This window comes from Varanus komodoensis, unplaced genomic scaffold (assembly GCF_004798865.1).
Source record: "Varanus komodoensis strain SLA01 unplaced genomic scaffold, ASM479886v1 scaffold91, whole genome shotgun sequence".
Lineage (NCBI taxonomy): Eukaryota > Metazoa > Chordata > Lepidosauria > Squamata > Varanidae > Varanus > Varanus komodoensis.
The window spans coordinates 1,248,532-1,273,768 of NW_025336610.1; the positions used below are offsets into that span (position 1 = coordinate 1,248,532).

The 25,237-nt window shown below is 59.3% G+C and overlaps 1 protein-coding gene across 1 annotated transcript in view; it reads left to right on the forward strand.

The window, feature by feature from the left end:
* Window positions 1-25,237, forward strand: part of PDE2A (phosphodiesterase 2A) — a 131,233-nt gene that overhangs the window by 57,197 nt on the left and 48,799 nt on the right. The window contains exon 3 of the mRNA XM_044418605.1: window positions 12,290-12,378. Coding sequence (XP_044274540.1) covers window positions 12,290-12,378 — 89 coding nt within the window. The remainder of the gene's footprint in view (window positions 1-12,289; window positions 12,379-25,237) is intronic.

Below are 25,237 nucleotides of genomic sequence, written 5' to 3' on the forward strand. Positions count from 1 at the left end.
CATCCTGCTCTGGGTTTCTCTCCTTGTTTTGCCCGGCAGCTTCGCCACTCCGGCTGCTGGATTATCCTCACTATTTCCATCAAGGGCCAGCGGCTAGCTCTTCCCAGGCGCTGCCTCGGTTGTGTGGGTTGCGCTTACCAAATGCCAAGAGAGACACGACAGGCAGGAAGGGAAATACTGGCCGGCAGAGGCTGGGGCTCAGCCGGTGCCTTGCTGCAGAGTCTTTGTGTATTTCCAGAGATGGGAAAAGATGGTTCTGTTGCATCCAGGTCTCGGTCGCAATGCTCTTTAGAAATGCCGATCATTTTGCCTTTGCTTGATTTTTCTTTTAAATCTCAAGGTGTACGTGTGAAATGGATCTTGTCAATTGCCCCAGGAGCCTCTTTGGAAAGGCGTTCTGTAATATATGAACATAGGACTAAATAAGTACAATTTACAGGGATCTAGACTGTGTGAAGGGGTGGCAGAATACCGAACCCCTGCTTAAGCTAACTAGAGGGTTGTGAGAGCGCCGCTTCTGGCCAGGGACCCTGCAGGCTCCCCCCCCCCCCCCCCCACAATCCCTCAAGTGTGTGTCTGCTTGGGAGGTGTGCCCTGGTGCACTTTCTGGGAATGGGCGCTATCCCCCAGAGCCTGGATTTGCACACTTCCACCTATGCTGCAGGGAGGATGCTTGCAAAGTGATGTGCTCTGGGTGTTCGAAACACACTTCTGCTCAGACCCAAAAAGATGCTCACACTCAGTTGCCAGAATGAGGCAACTTGAGCACCGAGGTGGAAAACCAAGAGCTTCAGCAAGCTCAGATATTGCTCATCCTCCCACTCTGCATGGTAAGTGAGCTAAGCACAGTGTAAAATGCAATTTTACACACACACACTCACACTCTCTGCCCAGGAGAAAATGAAGAGAAGGTGGAAAGAATATACAGAAGAACTATGCAAAAGAGATGAAAGGAGGACAGAATCTTTTGAAGAGGAATCTTAGGAGGAAGGGTGTGAAACAAAGTGAAAACTTCTCTGAAAGCCCTCAGGAGGAATAACACACCCGGAGTATATAGGATGCCAAGAGAACTACTCCAAGTTGCAGGGACTGAATCAGTCCAAATGCTCCCAGGAATTTCCCCCCAAAAGTCTGGAAAACAAAAGAATGGCCCACAGGCCAGAAAAGTCCCATCCACACTCCGCTCCCCAAGAAAGGAGGCCAAACAGGGGCAGCAACCAGAGGAGCTCGGCGTTGATCTCCCACTCACACAGAGTGATGCTCCAGGTGTGCAGAAGGATTTGACCCTGTGTGGAGAGGGGGAGGCCGGGTGTCCAAGCTGGATTCCCAAAAGGAAAGGCACTAGAGGTCCTAGCGCAGGTACTTGCAGGCGACTGGAGCGCCACAGGAAAAGATCAGGCTGCGCTTGACAGTCTGCAGCACAGCCATTCTCTGCGTGCGGCACGAGCTGCGCATGGCCCTAAAAGAAATGGGGGCCCCAGCACCTGATCAGCTTGATGCGCAGCCCGTACTGTGGCCGAGAAGCCCGGCCGTGGCAGCGTGCTTCCCTGCAGGCGGAGGCCGAGCGCACGGCCGTGGAAGCGGGACGCAGGGAGAGCTGCCAGAAGGACACGATGTGCTTGAGACACGGTGCGCAGGAGGCCCGAAAGCCCCTGGAGTGCGTGGAGGGCCCGGCCTGCTCCAGAAACGGGGCTGCCCACGTGGAACCTGATGTTCCCTGTGAAACGCACGGGGCTTTTGCTCGAGCGGTCCGTGCGAGCAGGGCACTGCCACGGAGGCCCGTGTCCCCGCTGCAGCGCTCCCAGCGGGAGCTCCAGCTCTGCCACCCCCTGACCTCCCGGCTTTCCATGGAGCACCATGCGCCGTGGGGACCCTCCTCCTGCAGTGCAAAGGGAAGGGGCCTGGGCCAGGTGCGCCCTCCTGTGAGAATCGAGGCCTTGCCGTGGCGCCTCTTGCTTACCTGCGCAGACCGGACCCCCTTCTTCCAGGTGCGGCATCTGTTCCCACAGGTAGCCCCAGATCACCGGTCGGCTGCATGCGCACAGCTTCCCCCAGACGCAGGCAGCTCCTCTGGGGCAGGGGAAGGCCTTCCTCTGCAGAGAGCCGTGTCGAGCATGCCGCACCGACCAGTTGCCCGGGGAGCAGCCACGCCTTGTGGATGGGCTTGGAACGATGCACTCAGTGAGCCGCTGCGGTCCAGAAGTCCCCGAGGATCCGCGGAAGACGCAGCGCGCCGCTTAGGGGATCCAAGGCATCATTTGCTCTAATGGAGGGTCCGTGCAGTCGCCCCTGAGCTGCAGATGGGGGATGGGAGAAGGCTGCCATGGCGGGGGACTGTCTGGGACAGGGGCCCAATCCAAACGGTGGGCTCCAGGCTCCCGCTGCCGGGCTTCTCCCTTGCCCGCGGTTGTCGTTTTGCCTTTCTCATCTTCCTGAATTGGGCAGGAGCAAAATCTCTATGAGACATTCTTGCACGGCCAGGAAATTCACAGTGGTGGCTCAAGAACACCAAAGAAATACTTGTATTTTCTTATTTCTAGGCAGCAGTTCTGGGCATTCAGAATTCTTCATCTATATTACCTCTGAGATTTACCGCTCGCTCCCTATTTACAGGAAAGATGTACAAAATCACACCTGCTGCGAGAAAGCTGAGCGGGAGGCCGTTTCTCCCCCCCTTACTGCACACCAGGGCCCAGTGGGGTCCCCCCCCCCGGTTGGTCAGTGTGAGATTCAGGACAGATACAAAGAAGTCTTTGCTGGGGATCCCATGAGCCCGAGCCAGGGTCAGACTAGATGGCCCGGGAGGCCCCTCTGACTCGCGTTTTTCTACGTTCTCTGCCCTGCTTTACGCAGTGCAAACTGCAGGGATTGCTAGCACAAGATGTCGTGACAGTCACCAGTTTGGGTGGGTGAGGCAGATGCCCAGAAAAGGAGTCAATCCATGGTCACCCTCCCAGCTGCTGGGGAGCAGGAAGCGGGGGACAGGGCTGCATGCAGGACCCACTCTGTGTGTCCCTTTGGGTGGCTGGTTGTGGGGCCAGAAGTCTGGACACGATGGACGTGTGCTCAGAGTGTCACAGCTCTTCTTGTGCTCCTCCATTCTTAAAGACAGAGCTTAAGAGCTTGGGCGGCCTGATGAGGGATGCGGAGAAGCCAAGCCGTTCCAAGCAGAACCCCAAACCCGGTCTTAGGCGAGCGCATACCTTCGTCCTGCCACGGGTGTGTTCCATTATTAAAACTGGCTGCTCCTGCAGCATTTCCAAGGCGCTCAGTCGCCTTGGGCTCCTGGTCACTGTGGCAGCGAGACGAGCAGCCTGGGCGTTCTCCTCGTGGAAGACGCGTAAGGCGAGAGGAGGCAGCTGCCGCTCCTGAGGCAGTGGCGGGGCTGCGTCCCGTTGTCTTGTACGCTTTGTCTTTTACGGTCCTCGCCCTGGTTCTGGAACGCTTGGATCGCTTGCCGCCAGGAGAGCCATGTCGGACTGTCTGGGGAGATCTTTGCGTCGGGGCGCAAGGGATACCTCGGACCTGACTGGTCCCAGCCAGAGCAAGCCAAGCCAGGACGTCTCACTGGCCAAGAGTGAAGCGCAGGGACATGCCAGGCCGGGGGGGGGGGGATCCCACGCCCCCGGAGTCCCGCCTGCCCCGTTCTTCCTTCTCATTGTCTGAAGGCTGCCTGTGGCTTGGAGCTGGGATCATGTTGGCCCCCAGCCGGTGCAATAGCCCCTACCCCCCCCCCCCCCCCCCCCCCCCCCGCCCGCCTTTCCCACCTTCCCGCCCTCAAGCAACCTCCCCCCCCCCCACATCCCCCCCAACGTGGCGCGATCTCTGTGTGTCTCCCAGTGCTGCTCTCGCCTTCGCTGCGTCTCTCCAGCAAAGAGACCGTTTCCCGGCCAAATTAAGTGCAGCTTCATAATTGATGTTACTCATGGGTGGTGAGTGAGCAATTTGCGGGAACCGCTCTGCCTGGGAAGAGACTACGGAGCCCATCATTAGTCTGGCAGGGTTGATTTAGACAAATTGGGCCTGGAAGATCGGGAGCAGCTGATGTGGAACAGAACGGGGCCGGTCTCCGTGGCGCCACTGCATCAGGTCACCGCATCGCCCCAAAATGACCTGCCCTGCAGGCCCGCCTCCTGGGGGGCTGCCGCAGGTGCTGAGTCGCCTTCCATGTGCCTTCCAGTTAGGGGTCAAGCAATCCGTCCAGTCCACTCCCCTCCGTTTCTTGTTTTCTAACCTTAAGCCCATTTTAGAAACATAGAAACAGGGTGAGCTGGAAGGGGCCTCCCGGGCCATCTAGTCTGACCCCCGGCTCCAGCTGGCTCTGCTCATGACAAGCCCACCATGTGCATGTCCAGCCTGTCCTTGAACACCCGCACCGATGGGGCCTCACCCACCTCCCGGGGAAGCCCATTCCACACCCGCGGGGTCCTGACTGTCAGGAAGTGCTTCCTGGCATCCAAATGGAACCTTGGTTCCCTGAGCTTTGCTCTGTTGGAGCGCGTCCTGCCTTCCTCTGCAGGGGAGAACAGGCCTCTCCCCACCTCTGTGTGACACCCCCTCACATACCTGTATGTCCCATTGTGTCCCATTTCTGCACCAATTGGACATTTTTAAAAGTTCACCCCAAATTTTGTGATTTGTAAAAAATCACATGAACATTTGTCAGCATTTTGGGGCAGATTTCTTTCTCCTCGTACAGAATTTGCATGTTTGTGCATCGCTTTGCCTAATACACAGTTTTGTGGGCAGCGTCCTTGACATCGTGCAGTTGGAGCACCGTCGTGTTGACGCGGGCATCTCATCTTCGTAAGCATTTTCTTTGCAGCGCTCCTGTGCGCAGGCGGAAGCGGTTTGGGGGGGATAATTGTGAGGGCCTTCTGTTTCACCTTGTGGTGCAAAATAAGATGAATTTGCATTGAAATGTGAACTTGACCTTCTGTCCCATCCTGACTGTCACTCCAGCTGCCAGAACTGATTAATTTATCCCGTAGACGAATCAACTCGAGGGTCCTACTGACAATTTTAATTGTTGCGGTTGGGAGTAAAAGGCCCGTGTAAGACGGCTTGGCTCTGTTGACTGGCTGTCATAGCACAAAGCGAGGAACAGAAGATTAAAGGTGAGCTTGCCGTCAAACAATGCCTGGCAGCCTTTTTTTTGGACTTCGCCGCTCTCGCATCCAGAGCCTTTAAGAGCCACCCCCTGCCCTCCCTGCCTTGCACGGAAGCACATTCAGGTGGAAGCGGCGCGCAGCCAGACGGGACACGAGGCAGGGATGCAGCCTTGCCCCGCACGGGCGCCGAGCCCCGACGTGGCGCCCGCCGCCTCCAGGGCCATCCCGCTGGGGGAGGCGGCATCCCCGCCTGGGCGGAACCGGGCCGGGGCTGGACCTGGGGCTGGGGTGGCCCCTGGCTGGGGCTCGCGGGGCCCGCTGCGCATTTCCTCCCGTTTCCGCCAGTTGTCGCCCCTTCATGCCAAGCCCCGTTTGCGCGCGGCCTCCTGGCCCGGCCCCGAGGCACGGAGGCGGGGGGGGGGCGGGGGGCCGTGGACGCGGGGCTGGGCTTGGGCGGGCTGCGCCCCCCGCCGCTCGGCCCCCCCCCCCCCAGCACCATGCGCCCAGCCTCCTGCGTTGGGCCCTTCTCTTTCCCAGGCGTGGTCTGTGGCAAGGGGCGGGGGGGGCGCCCCCTGCCCCCCACAAACCTGCACGGGGGGGATTAAGGGGCACCGGTGGCAGCCCCGGGTCCCCCTCCCTCCTCGCAAGTCATCCATACCCAGAAAGTTCCTGTAGCGCCCGCTGCGCTCAGGCGCGCTCCCCGGCTTTAAGTGAGGGGGGTTGCCATGGGGCCTCCGCCCTGCAGCGGGGGCATTCGGGGCCCCCCGCACCCTGGGGGGGGCGGCGCAGGAAGCCGCCGGGCACGGAGCGGCAGCGCCCCCCTCTCGATCGCCCTGCGGCCCCCGCTGCCCCCGCCGGACCTGGCTCGCCGCTGCCGTGCCGCGGGAGGGGGCAGTCCGAGGCCCCGCCTGCCCGGACACAGCCAGCGCCCGGCGCTCTCCCTTCCTCCTGGACGACGGGGGGGGGGGGGGGCTCGAGGCAGGCTGATTAGCACAACACCTCCTGAGAGGGGGGCAAGGTCGCTTTCGGCTTTTCAGCAGGATCCGTGCCCCTCATTATGCGCCCCTCTGCGCATTCGGCCATTTCATTCGGCGCGGCTCCCCTTTCCCTGCTGCTCGTTAGAGAGCTTGGCGGCGTCTCCAGGAGCGTGTTCAGGCAAAAGGCACCTTCCTCCTTGAGCTTAGATGAGAGGTCCTTTAGGATGGGGGGGTGCAGCTCATTATGGGTATGGGGGGGAACCCCACTTCCATCTGGGTAAGGGAATGTGTTAACAATCTCAGAAGCTCGTCCAGTTTGAGTGAAACTCTGGATGCCTTCCAGGAGCCATGTATTGATCAAGCAGGACGTGCTCACAGGGAGCTCATCAGCTCTCGGCCACTTACCTGGTGCCACTCAGGCCCTCAGGTAGTTCTGCGTCCAGCTCATCTCAGGGTCTCGGGGGAGCTGCTCTGGCAGAGCTGCTGGAAGGAGCACAGCGAGCCCGGTTCTTTGAAGCCAAGTGAGCTCCCCAAAGCAGGAAACTGGCAGGGCCTGTCAGGGCCTCGGTCAGCTCACCGTGGGGGGGACGGGGCGGGGGGGAATTGCTCGAGAAGCGAGGCTCTCCCCGCAGAGGCCGTCGGGCGCTGGCAGGGCAGGACCCACTGCTCGCGCTGCCCACTTCGAGGAATCGTGTCCCTGGAAAGGCGCCGTGGGCCCCTCTCCGTGCCTGGAGACTCTGGCGAGAAGTCTCTGGGCAGGGGAGGGCTCCCCGGATAGAGACCTCCCCCCCCCCGCCGAAACCTCTTCTAAGCCAGAGCCACCCTCCTTTGGCCCCCAGCACCAATTTGGGGGAGGGGGGAGGGGGCGTCGCCTTCCCACTCGCACATCCAGGGCGCGGTCTGCCCACTCCGTGTCGTGCCTGGAGGGACACCCGGCTTGCCACGTGGCCACAGGTACTCCGGGTTTAGCTGGCCATGGGCAGGTGACTGCCTGCTCTCGGCAGCCCCGTCCGCACCCTCTGAGCGCACCGTCTCGCGCTGGCGGCACAGCGGGTCGCCTTCCCTGGAGGATCCGCCACGCCGGATGTGAGCACGCACCCCGGGGCGAGTTTTCCCTGCCTCCGTCTGCCCACCTGGAGGCTGGGGGCAGTGGGCGCGATTCCGCCCCATGGATACAGAAGGCAGGACAGAGCAGGCCTGTCCCTCTGCTTCCGGAGGTGATTGGTCCCACGTGGGCGGTGCTAGGGAAATCTGGGGCACAGCAAAGGCATCAGGTGGCATTATGAACCCGCTGCAACCGTTTGCTTGGCCGTATTGATGTTTTCTGATGGATGTATTTGCTTTTAAACAGGCCGCTGATATCGCTGTTTTAAATTGACGGTGGCTATTCTATGCTGCTTGATTAGGTTTTATTGCATCACCGTCCTGAGAGTTCTGTGCTAATGAATGGGATATGAAGGCCTAAATACATAAACTGCCCACCCTAGCCCTGTCCAGATGTGCTCGGGATTATGGGAGTTGCAGCCAACACCTCTGGAGGGGCACAAATATCGCTGGGGTGGCAGACCTAGCTGCAATCTCCAAACGTGCCTCAAAACCTCACTTTGGGTGAACTGAGGGACACCTCTCGCAGCATCCGTGTGGCTAATTGCAGCCACTTTTTTTCACAGAGCTGGTGATGGATGAGAGTCTAGAACCTTCCTCAGAAACATGAGTCTGATCTCTCTCCCTCCCTCCCTCCCTCAGGCTCCTGTGCAGTTTTCCCCTGCAAGCCCCACGGTGAGGGGTGAGGAGGCGCCTTGCCCCTTCTCCCCCTCTGCAGGAGCGAGTTGGGATCTGCTCGCTGTGGGGCTGGTCCCCGTGGCCTGCACTGGGATGGGGCGGCTTTAACGTGCCAGTTCTCGCCGGCCTCTCGGTGGCTGTGGGGACGGTCAGCCAGGGGACCCTTCCAGGCCAGTGGGGGAAGCGCCGCGCGGCTTGCGGCTCTGCTCCTACGTGGAGCAGCCCCTCCGGAGGCAGTGCGGGACGCGGGATGCCGAGAGGGGGCCTGCATGAGCCTCCTCTGGCCCCGGTGCCGCGTGACACCGCCGGAAGGAGCGGGCTGCCGGCTCAGATACTTGTGGATGCGGCACGGTTGTCAGGGCTCAGACACCCCGTGGCTTGAAGCACCTTTGATCAGCTTTAGCAGATGCACCGGCTGCTGTTTTTTTCGGGATTCGTGGTGTGTGCAGAATCCGGTTTGGGGGTGGGAACTGGTCGGCTCGGCTCGGCTCCGTGGCTCTGGCTCATTCCTCTGTCCCGAGTTCCTCTGACGCTGAGCGCCTGCGTGGGCGTCCGGCAGGGACGGAGTCCAGGCTTCTGCACACGGGGCTTGTGAGTTCTGCATTCTTTGTGCACTTGGTACAAAGAATTGCATATGTCGTGCGCTTAAGTCACAGGCGTTCGGAGAATTCACAGGCTGGATCTTGGCTTGACTTGCCCCTGGCAAGGGCCGAGGGTGGGAAAGAAGTCGGGGAGCGAGCACAGGAGAGCCCGATTTTGGCCTGATTAGCACAACCGTCATCCGCATCGAACCCGTGACCAAAATGTTGTGGAAGGATGAAATGTGCCTTTGATGGCAACCACATCTTTCGGGTGAAATGTGAGAGAGGTGGAACAGTTCGGGTTCGGGTTTGTTCCTCCCCGGCACCTGCTGACACCTGCTGACAACACCCAGAGCTGCTTCCCCGAGAATTTTCTTCTCAGAAGGAAACAGAAAACATGATTATGACAAGATGGTGGTGGTGGTGGTGATGAAGGTCTGCAGGCAGTCACCTAAGGAAGCAGCTGCTGCCGTCCTCCAGCTAAGCCAGCGTGGAGGAGATTTAATTGTGAAGCTCGTTAGTGATGGAGACACTGGGAGTTAATTAGCTGCCAGATAACATTAAAGCCATTTGGGGAGGTTAAAATGTCGGCTGGGGGAAGGCATGCCGGAAGCTCGGCGTTCTCCCTGGGTGGCTGGCGGGAGGCAGCTGGGTGCTGCTGCTTGTCCGGAGCTGGCTGCTTCCGGCCTGGCCGCGCACGGGAGCTGATGACCCGCTTGGCTCCGCCAGCATCGCTGGCCCACTGAACAGGTGCGGGTGAATGTCTGAACTGCGGCTAATTGGAGCTGGAAGCAGTGCTTGTACGGTGTCCGTCTCGGGATGGCAGCCAGCGCTCCTGGCCGGGCTCCGAGCAGAAAGGGCAAGACCGTTGTCGGTGCCTCTGCAGTGCCGAATTTCCGGGCCAGATCCCAAGCCGGCCAGAGGCCGGCCCTCTCCAGCATTGGTTCCTGGTGCGTGCAGGCCAGGTGTGCTTAAAAGACCACCATCTTCATGTTCACAGGTGTGGGCTGGCTGAGAGAGGGGGGATCAACTCTGCACATGCACAGAGGCCTTGCAGTTTATTGAGTCATGTGCATGGCAGCAGCAGAAGCTGTAGGGCTACGCTTTGTTTTTCGGCGCCAGGCTAAGACCTTTTTATTTAAAACTTATTTTAATTGTTAAATTATTTGAACTAATAAGATTTTAAATTTTTAGCCAAGATGCACCGGGGGCTTTTAAACAATTTTTTAAATTGTTATATCATTATTATTTATGTATTTATGTACTTTGTATCCTGCTGTGAGCCGCCCTGAGGCTTCGTTGCGATGGGGGCGGCATAAAAATGTTTTAGATAAATAAATACATACTCTGCTTGTAAGAGCTGGATTTGGCACAGAGGCAGGGAAAAGCCCAGGAAAATCTGGTTGAGGATTAGCAGTAGAATAATCCGTGATTATGCGAGGAACGCATCCGGGCGGGAGGGGGCCAGCTGTTTCACTGTCTGGCTTACACGGACAATCCTTTGTGCATTGTTGCGCATTGGAGGTGCATGCAGTGGTGCCCGGGCTCCGCTCCTTTAACATCTTGGATTTCCCCGTGGAGTTTTGCAAACAGTCCTTCTCTCTGTTCCTCAGGAAGGTTGGAGCCGGTTTTCCATGTGAACCTGAAAGGGCCTTTCTGGGTGATCAGAAGAACTGCTTCGCTTGTTTGCTGTTCTGCACTTGTTATGGATCGGTTTGCCTCTCCCCTGCCCTGCCCCTTCCCTTTCAGACCACGTTAGTCAAAATTTCCCTGCCTGCCCAGGGAAATTTGCGGCAGATGGAAATGAATTCGGATTCCTATGATTTCAGCCCATGGCTTCCAGGGCAGGCCAGCTTGAACTCAGTTGCAAGGATTCTGCTGACCTTCAGTCCACTCTCTGTGTGCGTGTTTAACCTTTCCACAATTTTATACCAATGCAGTTTGCAGGAAAAGAAAAGACGATCTCTCTCTCTCTCCCTCCTCCCATAGACCAAAGACTGAAACTGTGCTTTTTGGAGGGATTTCTTCTTTGGAAGGCGTGTGAGGGGGTAGCCAGCCTTCAAACTGCGAATGTGCTTGCAGCTGCACCAGTGAGCCGCTCCTGGGGTGCAACGGGGCCTGATCACACTCAAAGGGCAGGAGGGAAAGAGTTTACAACATGCCTGCACCCCTCCTGCTCAGACCTCCCACCAGACTGGCAGTTTCTCTGCTGCTCAGCCTCTCACCCCTCCGTGCTAAGCCCAACCCCTCCATGTGCGAGGACTACAACTCCCATCATGCCCTGCTTCCCGCCGTCCTGGGGTTGGCAAGCAGGGGAGAGCAGGTGCCAGCTTTCCCTGCCTCCACCCTGCAGGTGTGCTGGACTACCACTCCTACCACCCCCAGTTTCCACCGCTTCGGACCTGCTGACTGGAGAGATGGTAGTTGTAGTCCAGCACATTCCGCGAGTGCCAGATTCGGGGGGAGGGCGCAGTTCATGAATATGCAGAACTAGACCCTCTCAGCGATGACTCTGGGCTGGGGTGGCCAGCGGCCCGTAGCCACTTGGGGGACTGACAGCCTCGGGCCGAAGGCCAAATACCATCTGAGGAGCACGATGCCGAAACGGGGCCGGTGTGCCGGTGCGCGTGCGCTCCGTCACTGGGCTCCGCAGCGTGTCCCCCCAGGGAAAGGTGTCCTTGTTCCGCCCCGACTGGCGGCCCCAGGAGCCACGGGCGCGGAGGAGGCCGGCTTCGACTCCGCTGCTCCGTCTGGGGGGCGCACTGGCCCAGGGGCTGGCCCTCCCGGCCCGGCTGCTACGCGCGGTTCTGCGCTCCGGATTCCCTCTGCCACAGCGTGTCCGTCTCCCAAGGATTCGAAGAAGCACGTTTTGCCAAGGTAATGATACACCTGGAAAAGGTTGCTGCCCACATAATGTAATCAACAGGTCCAAGCCTAAGACAGGGCCTGCAGTGTGTGTGTGTGTGTGTGTGTGTGTGTGTGTGTGTGAGAGAGAGAGAGAGAGAGAGAGAGAGAGAGAGAGAGAGAGAGAGAGAGGGAGATAGATCACTACAGCAGCAAAAGGAAAACAAAGGCACGAATCCTGGACCTTAAAAAGCTGTGTAGATGGGAGAATCACACGGCAAACTACGACCACTGAAATTCCCCCCTTGCACACGCGGGTGCAGGAAGCATGTCTGGCATCCACTGGAGGGATGGCAGTGAGTTCATCTCTGTTAGTAGCCTAATGTTTGTTGGGGACTGAGCCCCTTTGCCAGCCCCAGGATGCGGGCAGCTAAAATGGCAAGTTCTCAAAACTTCTTTCCATGAACATAAGCACTCGTATGTTCATCTAAATGTTTGTTTGTGTTAACAGTGGGTTGGTGCATTTTGTATCTATGTGGGAGAGTATCATCTCTGTAATAAGAACTTGTGTAAAACTGTTCTCATTGTCCAGCAGAAAGCACCTTTCTCGTTAGCCTAGGCAAGCAACAGGTTCGTGCAACACCAGTTCAACAAAGGATTCCTTTTGTGTGCATTTTTGCATTGGTTGGATTGATTTCAGCAACCCAAACATTTTCTTCTTGAGACTGTGCTAAAGAGACTCAAAAACAAGATGTAGACTTTATGTTGTGAGCCGCCCCGAGGCTTCGGCGAATGGGGCGGCACAGAAATGTTTTAATAAATAAATAAATAAATAAATAAATACCTGAGAAGCTCATTTCGGTTCCAGGCTGGCCTAGTTTGCGCCTTCTGGAACGCGCCGATCGCAAGTCCTGGCCGAACCAAACCGCAACCGATTTTTCATGCCCCTCTAATATCTTTTGAGGAGATCTAACTGGCCCTCTCTGCCCCACAGGAAAGGGTGTACGTGTACCTCCTGGATGGGGATGCTCGGCTCACGTGCAACGACCCGCCTCACGAGCTGCCGCAGGAGGGGAAGCTCCGGTAAGCATCGCCGCTGGGGGGAATTTGGGAGAGGGGGGGAGGAGTTGAGGGAAAGAGCAAGAGACTTGTCCGCAAACGCAGAGTGGCAATATTGCGACTTCACACCAGTGTCAGAAACGTTGTGCTTTCAGGAAGGGTGCGATCTTGCGTTATTGACTGAAAAGGAGAGTGCTTCCACTGGAACGTTCCCATCATGTCCTGTCTTTTAATATAGCACAAAAAGATTTCCGCTCTGATGCAGATAATGTCAGCCCGCTTGTGGCAGCCGGGGTGCCACATGCAGCCGAGGGGAGGGGGCCTCCTCCAGCTTTGACAGCTCTTGCAAGGCGGGGGGGGGCACCTGTGCCTCGGCTCGCCAGCAGAAGGTCCCGGGTTCAACCCCAGCTTCTCAGGTGGGGCAAGGAAAAGGTGGGTGCCCGGAACGCTTGGAGGGACCCCCGGCTTGACATGGGGAGCGTGGCATCCCCAGGCGGCACGACTCCAGCAGGGCCTCTCCCACACCCAGCTCCTGCCCTCTGGTCCCCCCTGCCTTGGCTGCCCATGTCCAGAATTGTGCCCACACCCGCAAGTTTGTTCACGCCCAGAAGGTTTCTCCAGCCAGTGCGGCGTCGAAATTTGGACAGAATCTCAAGCGCAGATTAAAAGGACAAGTGACCCGCCACCACCAAGATCAGCGAACACAAACTGGGCGGTGACGTGTGTCTGAAATGGCGCCCGCACACGACGTCCCTGTGGGTGGTTTGAGCAGGTCAGCCAGCCACTCCAGGGCACCTGTGTTCTCCTGGTTGCTTCCCCGGCAGCTAATTTCCTCTTCAGCCAGGAAGACGGGGGCCAAGCCCGTCCACTTAATCTTCACGGTGATTGCTGATGATTTAAGGAGCGAGTCTATGAGCAGTTGCTTGTCGAGCCATTCCTGTATTCATCCTTGGGTGCCCCGAAGGGGGGAAGGTCTTGCAGGGCTGCTGCAGACAGAGGCATGGACATCGGGGCGCCATCCAGCTGAGGTCCTGTGCAGCAAATATTTCGCAGCAACCTTGCAGAACACACTTGGACCACAGCGAGGAAAGGGCACAGAAGCATCCAGCAGTCGGGGCTCCCGGACCTGCCCTCCCATCCAAAAAACGAGCGCCTGCCTTCATCTGGAAAAAGGGGGTCTCCGTCCCAGTGCTGTTGTTGGGGAAGACCAGGGGGAGGGGTGCTAAGGGATGGCCCAGATCCGGCCGCTCCATCGGAGCCTCCCCGCCCGTCGTCTCCGGCTGGCCAGCCCCGGACTGCAAATGAACGCGCTGAGATCGACGCGGCTGAAGCACCGGCAGAGCCTCGGGAATGGCAGGGTTTGCTTCCCGGCGGCTCAGTGTCCCCCCAGCTCCTGGTGGCTCCCAGCTGGCCTGTTTCAGGAGGGCGCCAGTGCTGCACAGCCCCCCCCCCCAAGAGTGGAAAATTAAGCGTCTTGGGCTTCAGTGCAGGATGCGCTGAGGCTTTGGGGTTCATGCCAGGACTGAGACGCAGGTGCTGCTCTACCAGAGGTCAAGGAAGGGCTGGGGCCTTCTTGGCCAGCGGGTCGGAGCCACAGGGCAGCCTCGTCCAGGCTGGCAGCCTTCCAATGTGTTGGACTACATCTCCCAGCAGCCCCCACAGTCCAGCCCGTCGAGGTGGCACAGGGATCGATAAGGCCACCTGATCACATTTCCCCATCTGAACGATTCTCTCGTCCCTGTGCCTTGGGGGAACGGGGACACAACCCAGCTGGCCCTCCGCTGCCGTGACAGGGCTCTGAGGCTGGTGTGGGAGAAGGTCCCGCTCGGTCGCCTGCCAGGACACAAGCGCCTGAGAAGGCCAGCCCCAATGCCACGGGGGGGGGGGGGGGGACCAGGAAAATGGATCAGGAGGGTGCAACGGGCACCCTGCACCAGCAGGGGTGGGACACGATGCCCTTCTGGGCCCCTTCCCACCCAACCATTCTGCGAGCCCACCTTCCAACCCACCTGCACCTGTTCCCCAACTCACAGGTGGGATGGGGTTGCTCATGGCACCACCAGGCATAGAGAATCGTCTTCCAGCCACTGTAGTGGGGGGCTGATCCATCTGTCCAAAATTTGCCACCCAATTCCAGGTAGAGATGCAGAAGAATCTGTTCTGGGGGGTGGCAGTCCGTCAGATCCCCTGGGCTCAGCTCCCCGGACTCTGCTCCGCCTCGTCACAGGCCCAAATCCAAGTTCCTGGCGCCCAAGTGCCGGACGCTTGCCGGGAACGGGGCCCCATGTGCTCCGCAAGCCACACCTTTCTTCCGCGCCAGGTGAGGCAGCCTCGGTTCGTGCGGACGCGGAAGGGGCTTGCCGGTTGTGCCCCTTTAATTCCGCGCCTGCTCACGACTCCCTCTGGCCTTTCCTCGCTTTCTGCAACTGGGCCACGCGTGAGAGGAGGCCCGTGAAGGGGCGAGGGACGGACTCTCCCGGCTCGCCTCCCAACCCTTTGCCCAAGTGGCAAAGCAGGAGCAGCTGCTCCGGCTTCATATTGGGAACTGCATTTTAAACTGCAAAGCGGCAGAAGATGCACCCCCCGTGGTGTGAGGTGGCAGCTTCTGGGGCGGGCGGACAGTCCGGACACCTCCCCAGCCTGCCTGCCCGCCTTCCTAAAAGTCCTCTAGGATAGAAGGACGGCAGCGTTTGCAAGTTAAAAGAAAATCAAAAGGGTTAAAAACCCCATCCTGCCACCCCTGGGAGCCCCCTCAGTTCCACCCCAGAAATGGCACACTTCACTGTCCCCGTTTTTATCGTTTGGGGGTGCTGCCCCCCCATCATGAAACGTGGCAGAAGTTGACCAGGCGTGTCATCACTGACTCGCCAGAGAGGAGGAGGAGGAGACTCAGAACGTATGACGAAGGGTCACTGCAGAGTCATTCCGGGAGCCATTTCGCCCGAGTTGCATCTCTGGGGCACATGTTCCACCTTCCCCTCCGGGTGGCACCCTGGCCGCCTCCCTGCAACCACTTATGATCCCAGTTATGCACACAGGACTCTGGCGCATGCGCCGTTTCACCCCCGGGTCCCATCTGGCCCCGTACAGCATCTTCACTTCGGTAATTTCCCTGATAAAAAGGCACTCGCTCTCTCTTTACATTTGAGTATAACTTTTATTGCCCTTTGCAGCAGGTTGCCGAAACCAGGCCCAAGCGCTGAACCTGCGTGCAGGAAGCTCATGTGTCAAGGCCAAGACGGGCGCAGGGGGGGTGCTTCACCCCCTTGCCCTGGGGCAGAAAGGGCCAACGGGGCAGAAAGGACACACCGTGTAGAGAATACACCGAGTTCCCAGGAAAGGGCCGTAGCGGTTTATGCCAGACCTTCTCTGCTCCTGATACTCACTTCCGGAGCCATGCACTAGAGATAGCTGAACAAATTACCCCCCCACAAAAAAAGCCCCACTCAGTTCTCCACCTGTCTCTGTCGTTTCGTGGCCCCTTCTTCCCCTGCCCGCTTGCTTATCTGTGCGATCTTCCTTCCCCCGCGGCCTCGTTCGTGTGCGTCGCCGGTTTGATCCAAGGGCCTGCGGGGTGCCACCCCGTACGTCCATCATGCGCGCCTGGCGAGATGCAGGGCGAGCCGGACACCATTCCCGGGAGGAAAGGCTCGCACTTGCCTGATCTTTCTGCTGGCGCTCAAAAGTGCCCCCTCGGACAAGTGTGTACTCACAAAAGGTGCACACGAGCATTCCCCCCCCCCCCCGCCCAACACGCACTGAAAAATCTACATTTCCAGGGGAATGGAAAAAGAAAGATGTGTTTTTCAAGCAAGAAAAAACACGTTTCCAAAACATACATCTTTCCTGGTGAAAATGCACATTTTTGCCATTTAGGGGGGAAAGATGCTGGCACTGGGGTTGCAAACTGAGCTCAAGGAGGACCACGAGAACCCTCAGAGAGCAGCCCCTGCATGATGCCCAGCCCTCCCTTCATCCTGTTGACGGAAGTGAAGCCTGTGATCTTTTTTAATATTCATGACCTTATTTATTTATTATTTAAAACTTTTGTATGCCTGTCACCACATGCCTTGGCATCTCAGGACAGCTCACAACACATACAATTCAAAACAATAAAACAATAAGGAATTCCATAGAAGATTATATAAAAACAAAGAGAGCAACTGTTAACGATAAAATATTATTTTTAAAAATAACAATTAAATAAAAAGGTTTTGACCTGAAAAGAATATAGACTCAGCACCAGGCGCACCTCTCCAGGGAGCGCATTCCAGAATCTGGGTGCCACCCAGAGAAGGCCCTGCTCTGGGTAGATGTTCTTTTTACCTCCTTTAAAGAGGGCTCCCGGAGCAGTGCCTCTCGCGCAGATCTTGAGGGGTGAGAGGGCACGTAAGGAAGAGGCGCTCAGGTGTATTTTTGTGGCACTGCATCACATTATCTCCTGCCTCCTCCAACGAACCTGAGAAGGCTTCCTGCTCCTCCTCCACCCTGTCCTCACAACAGCCCTGCGGGGTAGGTCAGGCTGAGGACAAGGCCTGCCCAAAGTCACCCAGCAGCCTCAGGGCCCAGGAGGGCCAGAACCCGCATCCCCGAGTCCCAGTCCGCGCTCACGGCAGGATTCCAGCGATGTGGGCGAGGGAAGCCCGGCGTGCGGGACAGAAGGAACGGCGTCACAGCGCACCGAAGGATCGTGCGCGCGCGGGAAGAGCCGGGCGGTGCACGCAAGGCCCGCTTTGCTGTTCTTGCAGGGGACGGAGCGAGCGGCTGCCCCGCGAATCCTGCCTCACACGCAGGAGCAGGGGAAGGGGGCAAGGTCTTTTGCGGCCAGGCGTGCACACAGCAGCTCCCATCATTGTTGGCCATGCCGGCAGGGGATGATGGGGGCTGTGGCCCAGTGCACCTGGAGAGCACCAGACCGCCAAGGGCTGATGGAGGAGGAGGAGGAAGAGAGACAGTCACCTTGCCGGGAGATGGTCCCAGCCAAGGGAGAAGTTGCCCGGTTAACAGCGCCTGGCAGCCCCTTCCGCGCGGCCTCCACCATTAACAGCAGAAAAATGCCAATCGACGCGCGAGCAAACAGGCCTTCAGGTGAAAGGGGGGCCATAAACGGCATCCTGCTCCAACACGGCTGGGCCATAAAAGGCGCCTGGGCAGCAGAGGTGTCCCGGAGAGCAAACATTTGCCGTGGGAGCGGCAGCCCTGGGAGCGAAGCCCGAGGGCCACTTGGCAAACCCGCTCGCATCCCAGCTGTGGCACACGCAGCCACGACGGCAGCCGGACGCCGCCGAGCCCACCCCTCGGTGGGGCCCGAGCTCAGAGGGGCTTCCCTGCGTGCCCCTGGGGCTTCCCCGGGATCCAGCCGGGACCCCCCCGGCCTCAGCCGAGGCTTGGGCCCGGGAGCGCCCGCAACTTCCCTTCCTCAGTGCAGAGGGGGGCCTGGAGGAGAGGGGAAGGGGCCGCCCGGACGAGGGCGTGGGAGGGTCCAGGCCAGGATCCCCGCCACCACCCCGCCGGCGGGCCTGCTCGGCACCGGCTTCCTGGGGGCGGTTCTGTTCATTTTGTGAGCCATTCCTCACTGAGCAGCACCGAGCCCTTGCGAAGTGGGGTGCCCTGAGCCAAGACTGAGCAACGCCGTTGCCCCTGTGGTGGGGCACCCGACTGGCAAGCCAGCCCGGCGCGGCTAAATGGAGGAACGAGCGGGTGCTTGCGCAGTGTCCTGAACTCACGCAGTGCCCGCCAACGGCGCCTTCCCGGGCCGGGGTGGGGTAGCCAGTGGGCACCACGGGACGCAGGCCTGGGCCCCGTGCGCTACGCCATGTTCATTCGTGACTTGAATACTGAAGTGCAGGGACCAATTTGCAGATGACGCAAATTGGCCTCCAGGCGGATACCCTGGAAGCCAGGAAGAAGATTCAAGGTGATCTTGATAGGCTGGAGCCCTGGGCCGAAACCACATAACGAAATTCAGTTCTGCACCCAGGAAAGGGGAACCAGAGGCTTTGTCCCAGGAAGGGAGATGCTTGGCTAAGCAGTTCTGCAAGCGAGGAGGATCCTGGAGTCGCTGTAGATCACAGGCGGATGCAGGATGGCTGCCAAAGGGGCCGTTTTGGCTGCATGAACAGAAGCATCCCCTGTAAGTCCGTGAAGCCCCAGCTCCCCCGGCTCAGCCCCAGCGAGACCTCCTCTCACGTGCTCCGTCCTGCTCCGGGCAGCACCGCCGAAGGAAGGTGCCGGCAAGCTGGGAAGGGTTCAGGGGAGGGCAGCAAGGACGATCCGGGGACCGGGGACCAAGCCCTCCGAGGCGAGATGGAAAGAACTGGGCATGTTGAGCCCGGAGGAGGGAAGAGAAGAGAAGAGAAGAGAAGAGAAGAGAAGAGAAGAGAAGAGAAGAGAAGAGAAGAGAAGAGAAGAGGGGAGGCAGGAGAGGTCTCTGCAGCACTCACAGAGGGGAAGGCAGGAACTCTTCTCCATCATCCCGGCGTGCGGGACGTGGAATAACGGGCTCAAGTTCTGGCCAGATGTCTGGAAAACATTCCTGACAGCAGACTGGCAATGGACCTCGGGAAGCGGGGGGCTCCCCACCCGGCGGTGTTCAGGATGCTACTGGGCAACCATCTGGAGTGATGTTTAGCCTGCAGTCCCCCCGGCCCCTTCCGGCTCCACGGTTCTGTGGCTCGGGCTCTGTGTGGGGGTCCGGTGGGGGCAGCGGCATGGGGGGGCGTGGCGAGCCGTGCTAGACGGTGCCGCAAGGACCCCTGCTCCGGAACTTCTCGCAGCCCAGCGCAGACGCGGCCAGGCGCCTCTCCATCCCAAGGGAGCTCCCTGAGGTCGGTGCCACAGGACGATCGTGGGCTTGCCCCTCGCCTCCCCGGGGGGCTTGTGTGCCACGTGGTGGCAAAGCCCCCGAACATGCAGCCCAGGGCAGGGGGCAGGGCCGGGCCGGGCCGGGCCAGCTCCGGAGGCTCCCGCTCCACGCAGAGGCCGCGCGTGCCCCGCAGAGTCATTTGTCGGCCTGCCACTGGCTTGTTTGCAGTAGAGAGCAGCCGGGGGCCGTAAACAGCCTGGGGCGGGCATTAATCTGCCGCTGGCAACTGGCGCCTCTCCCAGACTTGCTGGCAGGCCTGAGCCGAGCCGCCTGATGCCCGGGGAAGGGGCCCGTGAGCTGCGGACGGCAGAGGTGCCCGGCCCTGTGGAGCAGCCCCCACGCAGCCCCTTCCGTGGGCAGGCGCCCGGGGGCCAACAGAGCAGGCCCTGACCCGGAGGGGCCGGCCACCTGGAATGGACTGGGGGAATGGGGCAGGGGTGGGAGGGGACGGGGCAGGGGAGACATCCACAAACAAGGGTTACGTGCCCCTGAATGCTTGCCACTAACACGGGGGTCCGAATTTCGGAGATACGGCTCGGTTGCCACTGAGAAGGCTCATTAAGGCACCTTCCCCAACCCAGTTCCCTCCAGAGGCGTGGGAGTGCAACTCCCATCCTCCCCTGCCAACATGGAGGGGTAATGTGATGGGAGGGGAGGGGAGGGGAGGAGGGGAGTCGCGCCCCCTCGCCTCTGGAGGGAACTGGGTTGGGGAAGGCTGGATCAAAGGGTAAGCTAAAGGTCAGGAGGAAAATTCATGCCGGGTGTGACTTTCCTGCTGAAACGTGCGCAGGGTTTTCTATGCGCAGCAGCTTGGCCTCGTGTTTGGACTCTGACTGCCCAACAACCACGGAGCAGCGTCTTCTTCGAACTGGATTGCCGAGAAAGAACTTGGCGCAAGCGCGCTGGCGGCTTCGTTCGGTTTGCTTGTCCTAGAGCCTCTGAGCTCGGTCCAGGCGCTCACCTCAAATTTCCGGGACGAACGTGGCTCCAGCAGGCGCGGTCGCTTGATGCGGGGGCCTGTCCCGCCGTGGCACCTGCTACGTGGCCCCGGGGCCCCGGCTGGGGGCATTGTCAGCCCGGCAGAGCTCCGAGGAGCTGCCCCCCCCCCCGCGAGAGCCATGCGGTGTTTCCCCAAGCACCAGGTCGGCTGTGCCGCCTCGAGAGCGCACTGGCTCGGGAGCGCTGGCAGAAGCCGCTGTGGGGACCGCCCGAGCCCTTTCTGGCTTGTGGGGTGTGAGCAGAGCGCCGAGGAAGGCAAGGGGGCTGGAGGAGGTGGCTGCCCGCCCTGGGATGATTACCGCTCACCGTGGGCGAGGAGGAAAGCGGCTAATTGCTTCCCCAGCGAGGCGGCGGACCCGTTCCAGTGCCACATTGACAATGGGCTCATGTGGCGAATAATGGCAGCACATTAGAAGGAGTGGGAGATTTAATTTGTTTCTGTCTCTTGCGCAGAGCGGGGGGGAGGGGGCTGCCTCTGAATTACTGGCGGCAGAGTGGCGCGCGAGGTGCCTCGGCGATGCGCGGGGCCGGGCGTGTGGGCAGGCGCGCACACCGTGCCGGCGTTCCCGTGCGGTCCCTCTGGCAGCCTGTGGGATGAAGCAAGGACACGCCGATGGAATCCAAACCCACTCTTGGCAACGCCTCTGATTCGGGGCCTTTTCCCCCTGTAAAAATGGAGCAGAACCCCCCCCCCCAGGTCTGCCCCCTCCCACCACGATTGCAGCTCGCCAAGGTGGTTGTCGTCTCATCTGGCCGCATGGCGAGCTGCTGCTCATTGCAGCCACAAACCGCATCAGACAAAACCGCGGGCAAACTGGAAACATGACATGAAGAGCAGCCTCGGCGGCCTGCGTCACACGCCCCCCTTCCTGCCTCCGGGGGCCTGTGTTGCTCCTTCGCTCACTGGAAGCAGAAACACGCGTGGCTGTCCCCGAGCCGCCCCTTTCCCTTCCCTTTAATCTCCCTGGTGTGAAAATCCGGCCGGAGGGTCCTCCCGCAAGACCGGCCGGGACAAGCGAGAAGGGACAGCTCTCTGCTCACGGTGGGGACGCGGTTTCCAGAGGAAATCTTGGAGGGGGCAGTGAAGCAGCGCCCCCAGACCAAGGCCACCTCCCCACGTGGCCCCCTGCTTTGTTTCCGGACCTGCTTTGCTCCCGCATCGCGGGGCCCGCCCCGGGGGGATCGGGGACGTCCTTCCCATGGGCTCTGCTTGGCTGGCGCTTTGGTCTGCTTGATCCGTTCCTGAACTCCTCCCGCGACGGCACTGGGACGCTCGTCTCCCCTCCGCTGTGCTTCGCGCAAGGCGCGTGATTCAGGGGCAGCAGGGCAAAGGTGAAGGAGAACTAGTCCAGTTTGGCCGCTTTGGAGCACCACCTGCTGCCTCAGCTTGGTCACTGGTTTTTGTGGGAGCCGTTCCATAATCCCGTTTTCTTATTCATTCCACACACACGCCCTGGCACATTCCTCTCCGACAAGAGAAACTGAGTCATCAGCGGCCTGAAGCGCGACTTCGCAGGAAGTGCCCGTCCAGCTCCGTCAAGAGCGCTGTTTTAAGCAGTCGCTCATGGAAGTAAGTCCCGCTGCGTCCCGTGGGCTTCCACGCCTGGCAGGGGGGCTACAGCCTTCAGGGTGTCAGCAATCTTTAAATGAGATATTGATTCAATCTCCTAAAATCGGCGATGACTCGGTTTTTCGTTTTTTGCTACCTCGCCCCAAGAATTAAACCTCAAATCCCAGAAGTACAGTGCATATTGGGAAATGTAGTTCTTAGGCAAGGGGCATCAAATATGGGCGTGAAAACGTTGCCGGCCTCAGCCGTGAGCTGGCGTCCGGAGAGGGCAGGTTTGATGTCGGCGACTTGAGCTGGCTGCACTCCTGAGAGGATGGGCCGTGTGTACCCCGGGAGGAATAATCTAAAATCTGGCAGAGATATCTTGCGCCAGTGACACGCCTGCTGGGCATCGCCCTCTGCCCAGTCCGGGGTGATTCCCTCTCGCTCACAGTGCTGACCCCTGTCCAGGACAGCCCCCAACCCTCCGGAGAGGGTGTGGAGGGTGCAGGGGCAAAGGGGAATACTGGTCCCATGAGCTTCCTTCTGTCTCACAACCTTCAGAATAAAGTTTCTCAAGGAAGGGGAAGGACAGAGCACGATAAAGGACTTCCTGTTTATGTTACACCGCCAGAAAGCTGAATGGCAACAGATTGGCTTTGTTTACCAATTCACCGCTCTTTGCCACAGTCCAGACTACCAGGTTGTTTGGCCCGGATCCCCTCTGCCGCCATCTGGCTCGGAAGAGCGCTCGGAGACGGGAGAGCGAGCAGCCCGGAAGCCAGTGCCTGCTTCCCCGGGAATGTCCAGGCAGAGGAAGTGACCTTCTCCAACTGCAAGGAAGTCCCCGTGGGGACATCGCCACCCACGTCCTGGAGGAGCCAGAAGCTGCAGGACTGAGCAGCGGCCTCGGAAAGGATGAGCAGCCCCTCAGTGGGGCTGAGGTTCGTAGCTCAGTAAGCCTCTGGACAATCTCAGGCGGCCTCTGCACGTCGCTGAGACAACCTCTCTGGAGTGAGCGCCAGCTGGCCCACGGCTGCCCAGGGACCTGGCAGGCCCTCCTGCCTGCTGGTGCCGTCCTGCATAGCGGCTCTCGACTTGGCGAGTCCCTCTTTGCTTGCAAGCGCAATTGTTTCAGATCGACTCCCCTGGGAGCCTTGAGCCGAGCCAGACAGGACATGCTAGAACTGCAGGACAATGGAGCGATGACCTGATTTCTGTCCCTTTTCCCTTTTGGCTTCTCCAGCTCCAGATCGGGTGAACGGTGCCCCACAGCAGGAGTCCGGGGATCATGGGCCCTGCCCGTCCCCTGGCAAGCCGAAACAGTTGCTGCTCAGTACCAGTCCCTAAAAGACTCCAGTGGAGCCGGCTTCCCTGTTGGGGCAGAAAAATCAAGGGAGCCACTCCTCTAATCTCTTAATTGCAATCCTTTTAAGTCTGGCACTTTGTCCTCACTCCCTTTGGAAGGTGCTCTTTTCACGTCCCCACCATTCCCGGTAATGTTCCATCAGCATGGCGTCGTTTGCGCTTCACTCTGCTCCCTGGGACTCCAGTGGTTTGCAATTATGGCTGAAAAGTTACAGATCTCTGAACAAAAGATACTTTGGGAACAGCCAATCCCTCTGAGCAGTGGGAAGCCTCAGCTCCGGCTGCTGCTGCTGTCTTCCAGCAAATTCATTAGGCGCCAAAGAAGCCAGATGAGGTTTGGGGCTCATTATGCTTGGTTCCCTTTCAGGAGAAACATCGGGCCATAAGATGCACCCACATCTCACCTGCTCCGCACACCTCCCCTCCCATCTCCCCGGAAAGATGGCAGCTTACTTAGCGCCACCTCGTAAAGCTGCAGCCATCTCCGGACGGCATCTTTCCGCGAGAGCATCAAATCGCCTCGTGGTGACTGCCATTTATTGCTGCATAAGCTTTTGAGGACCACAACCCACCTCAAGGTTTGACGGAGAGCTTTGGTACATACGGTGGGGGCGAGAACAAAATATAAACAGGGAGGTGGGCAGGGAATGTAAAGCAAGAGGGACAATCGCGTTGTTAACAGTGTTCGTTCACTGTGGCTGATCGCGCGAACAGCTGGGCACGAGGTGAGCCCATTAGCGCACGCACGGTGATAAAAACCCTTTATTCTGCGTCTAGCCACTGGCAGTGGAATCAAAGGCGAATTCTCACCTCGGCTCCGCTCCCTTTCAGAGGCCGTAGTGACCCTGCGAGGATCTGGGGGAGAGCACTGCTGGTTTCTCAAAATGTCGTTTCGGGGTCAGCTTCGAGTCCTGCTCCGTGCAGCTCTCCGGTTTGCCTTGTGCAGGGGGCCCCACGCACAAGGCAGAAGGCCAGCTGCAACCCACAGTTAATGCGGCCTCCTCTGGGACTCCCCCACCCCAGGGGGCTCCTGTGCCTCCCCGTTGCCATGTGCCGCCATGCGGGAGCGCATTCATCCTGTCGGGCGGTTCCTCAGGACGGCGAGAGGCTGTTCCAGACTCTCCACCACATGCAGAGCGTGGGCTGAGCGGCCGCCTGCTCGCTGCGTTTCTCAAACTCGCATCAGCCAGACTTGAGGTGGGGACTGTAGTCTTTAAAAAAAGCTCTTTGAATTACGGCAGAAATGTAAACTTTGCGGAAAGCCACCGAGCCGCGTTCCTTGGCACACGGCGTCTGTGCCAGCTGACCGGCTCAGCTTCTTGCACCAGGCAGACTTGGGCGCTACGGATTGCCAACCGTTGCCCTGGATCTCTGGCAGGCCCAGCGGAGCTGCTCGGGGTGACGGGGCACCCCGACTCACAGCAGGATTAATTGGCTGCGATGGGAAATGAGGCGTGCGGCTCATTTTGCAAGGGGCTCCAGGAGGGAGACAGGCTCAGATGCAACGCACTGAGTCAGCGGAGGGAGCCAGTGCTTTCTGCAGTTCTGCATGAGCTTTCTGTCGCAACCCCATGGACAACGTCCCTCCAGGCCTTCCTGTCCTCCACCATCCCTGGAGTCCACCCAAGCCCACACCCACCTCCCCAGTGACCCCATGCGGCCACCTCACCCTCTGCCGTCCCCTCCTCCTTTTGCCCTCAATCCTTCCCAGCATCAGGCTCTTCTCCAGGGAGTCCTTCCTCCTCATCGGGTGGCCAAAATATCTGAGCTTCATCTTCAGCATCTGGCCTTCTGAAGCCCTCTTAAACAGCTGGATTTTTCTAATGCCCGCAGCCAGAGCTCTCTGACAGTCATGGAAGGCAGCCACAGAAAGGCTGACCCATCCCAGTTTCATGGCCGAGCCATTGAGAAGATTGGGGCAGCCACTGGCAAGGCCCTGCTTCCTGCTGCCATCGATTCTGTGGGCACAGAGAAGGCTCTGGCAACCTGGCCAAGCAATCGGGGCTTCTAGGGGTCCTCAACACAATGACCCATCCTCACGAAACAGTCCCCCCAGCCCCGTTCCCCTTGGACAGTCTTGCAGGGACCGTTTTCAGCGCTCC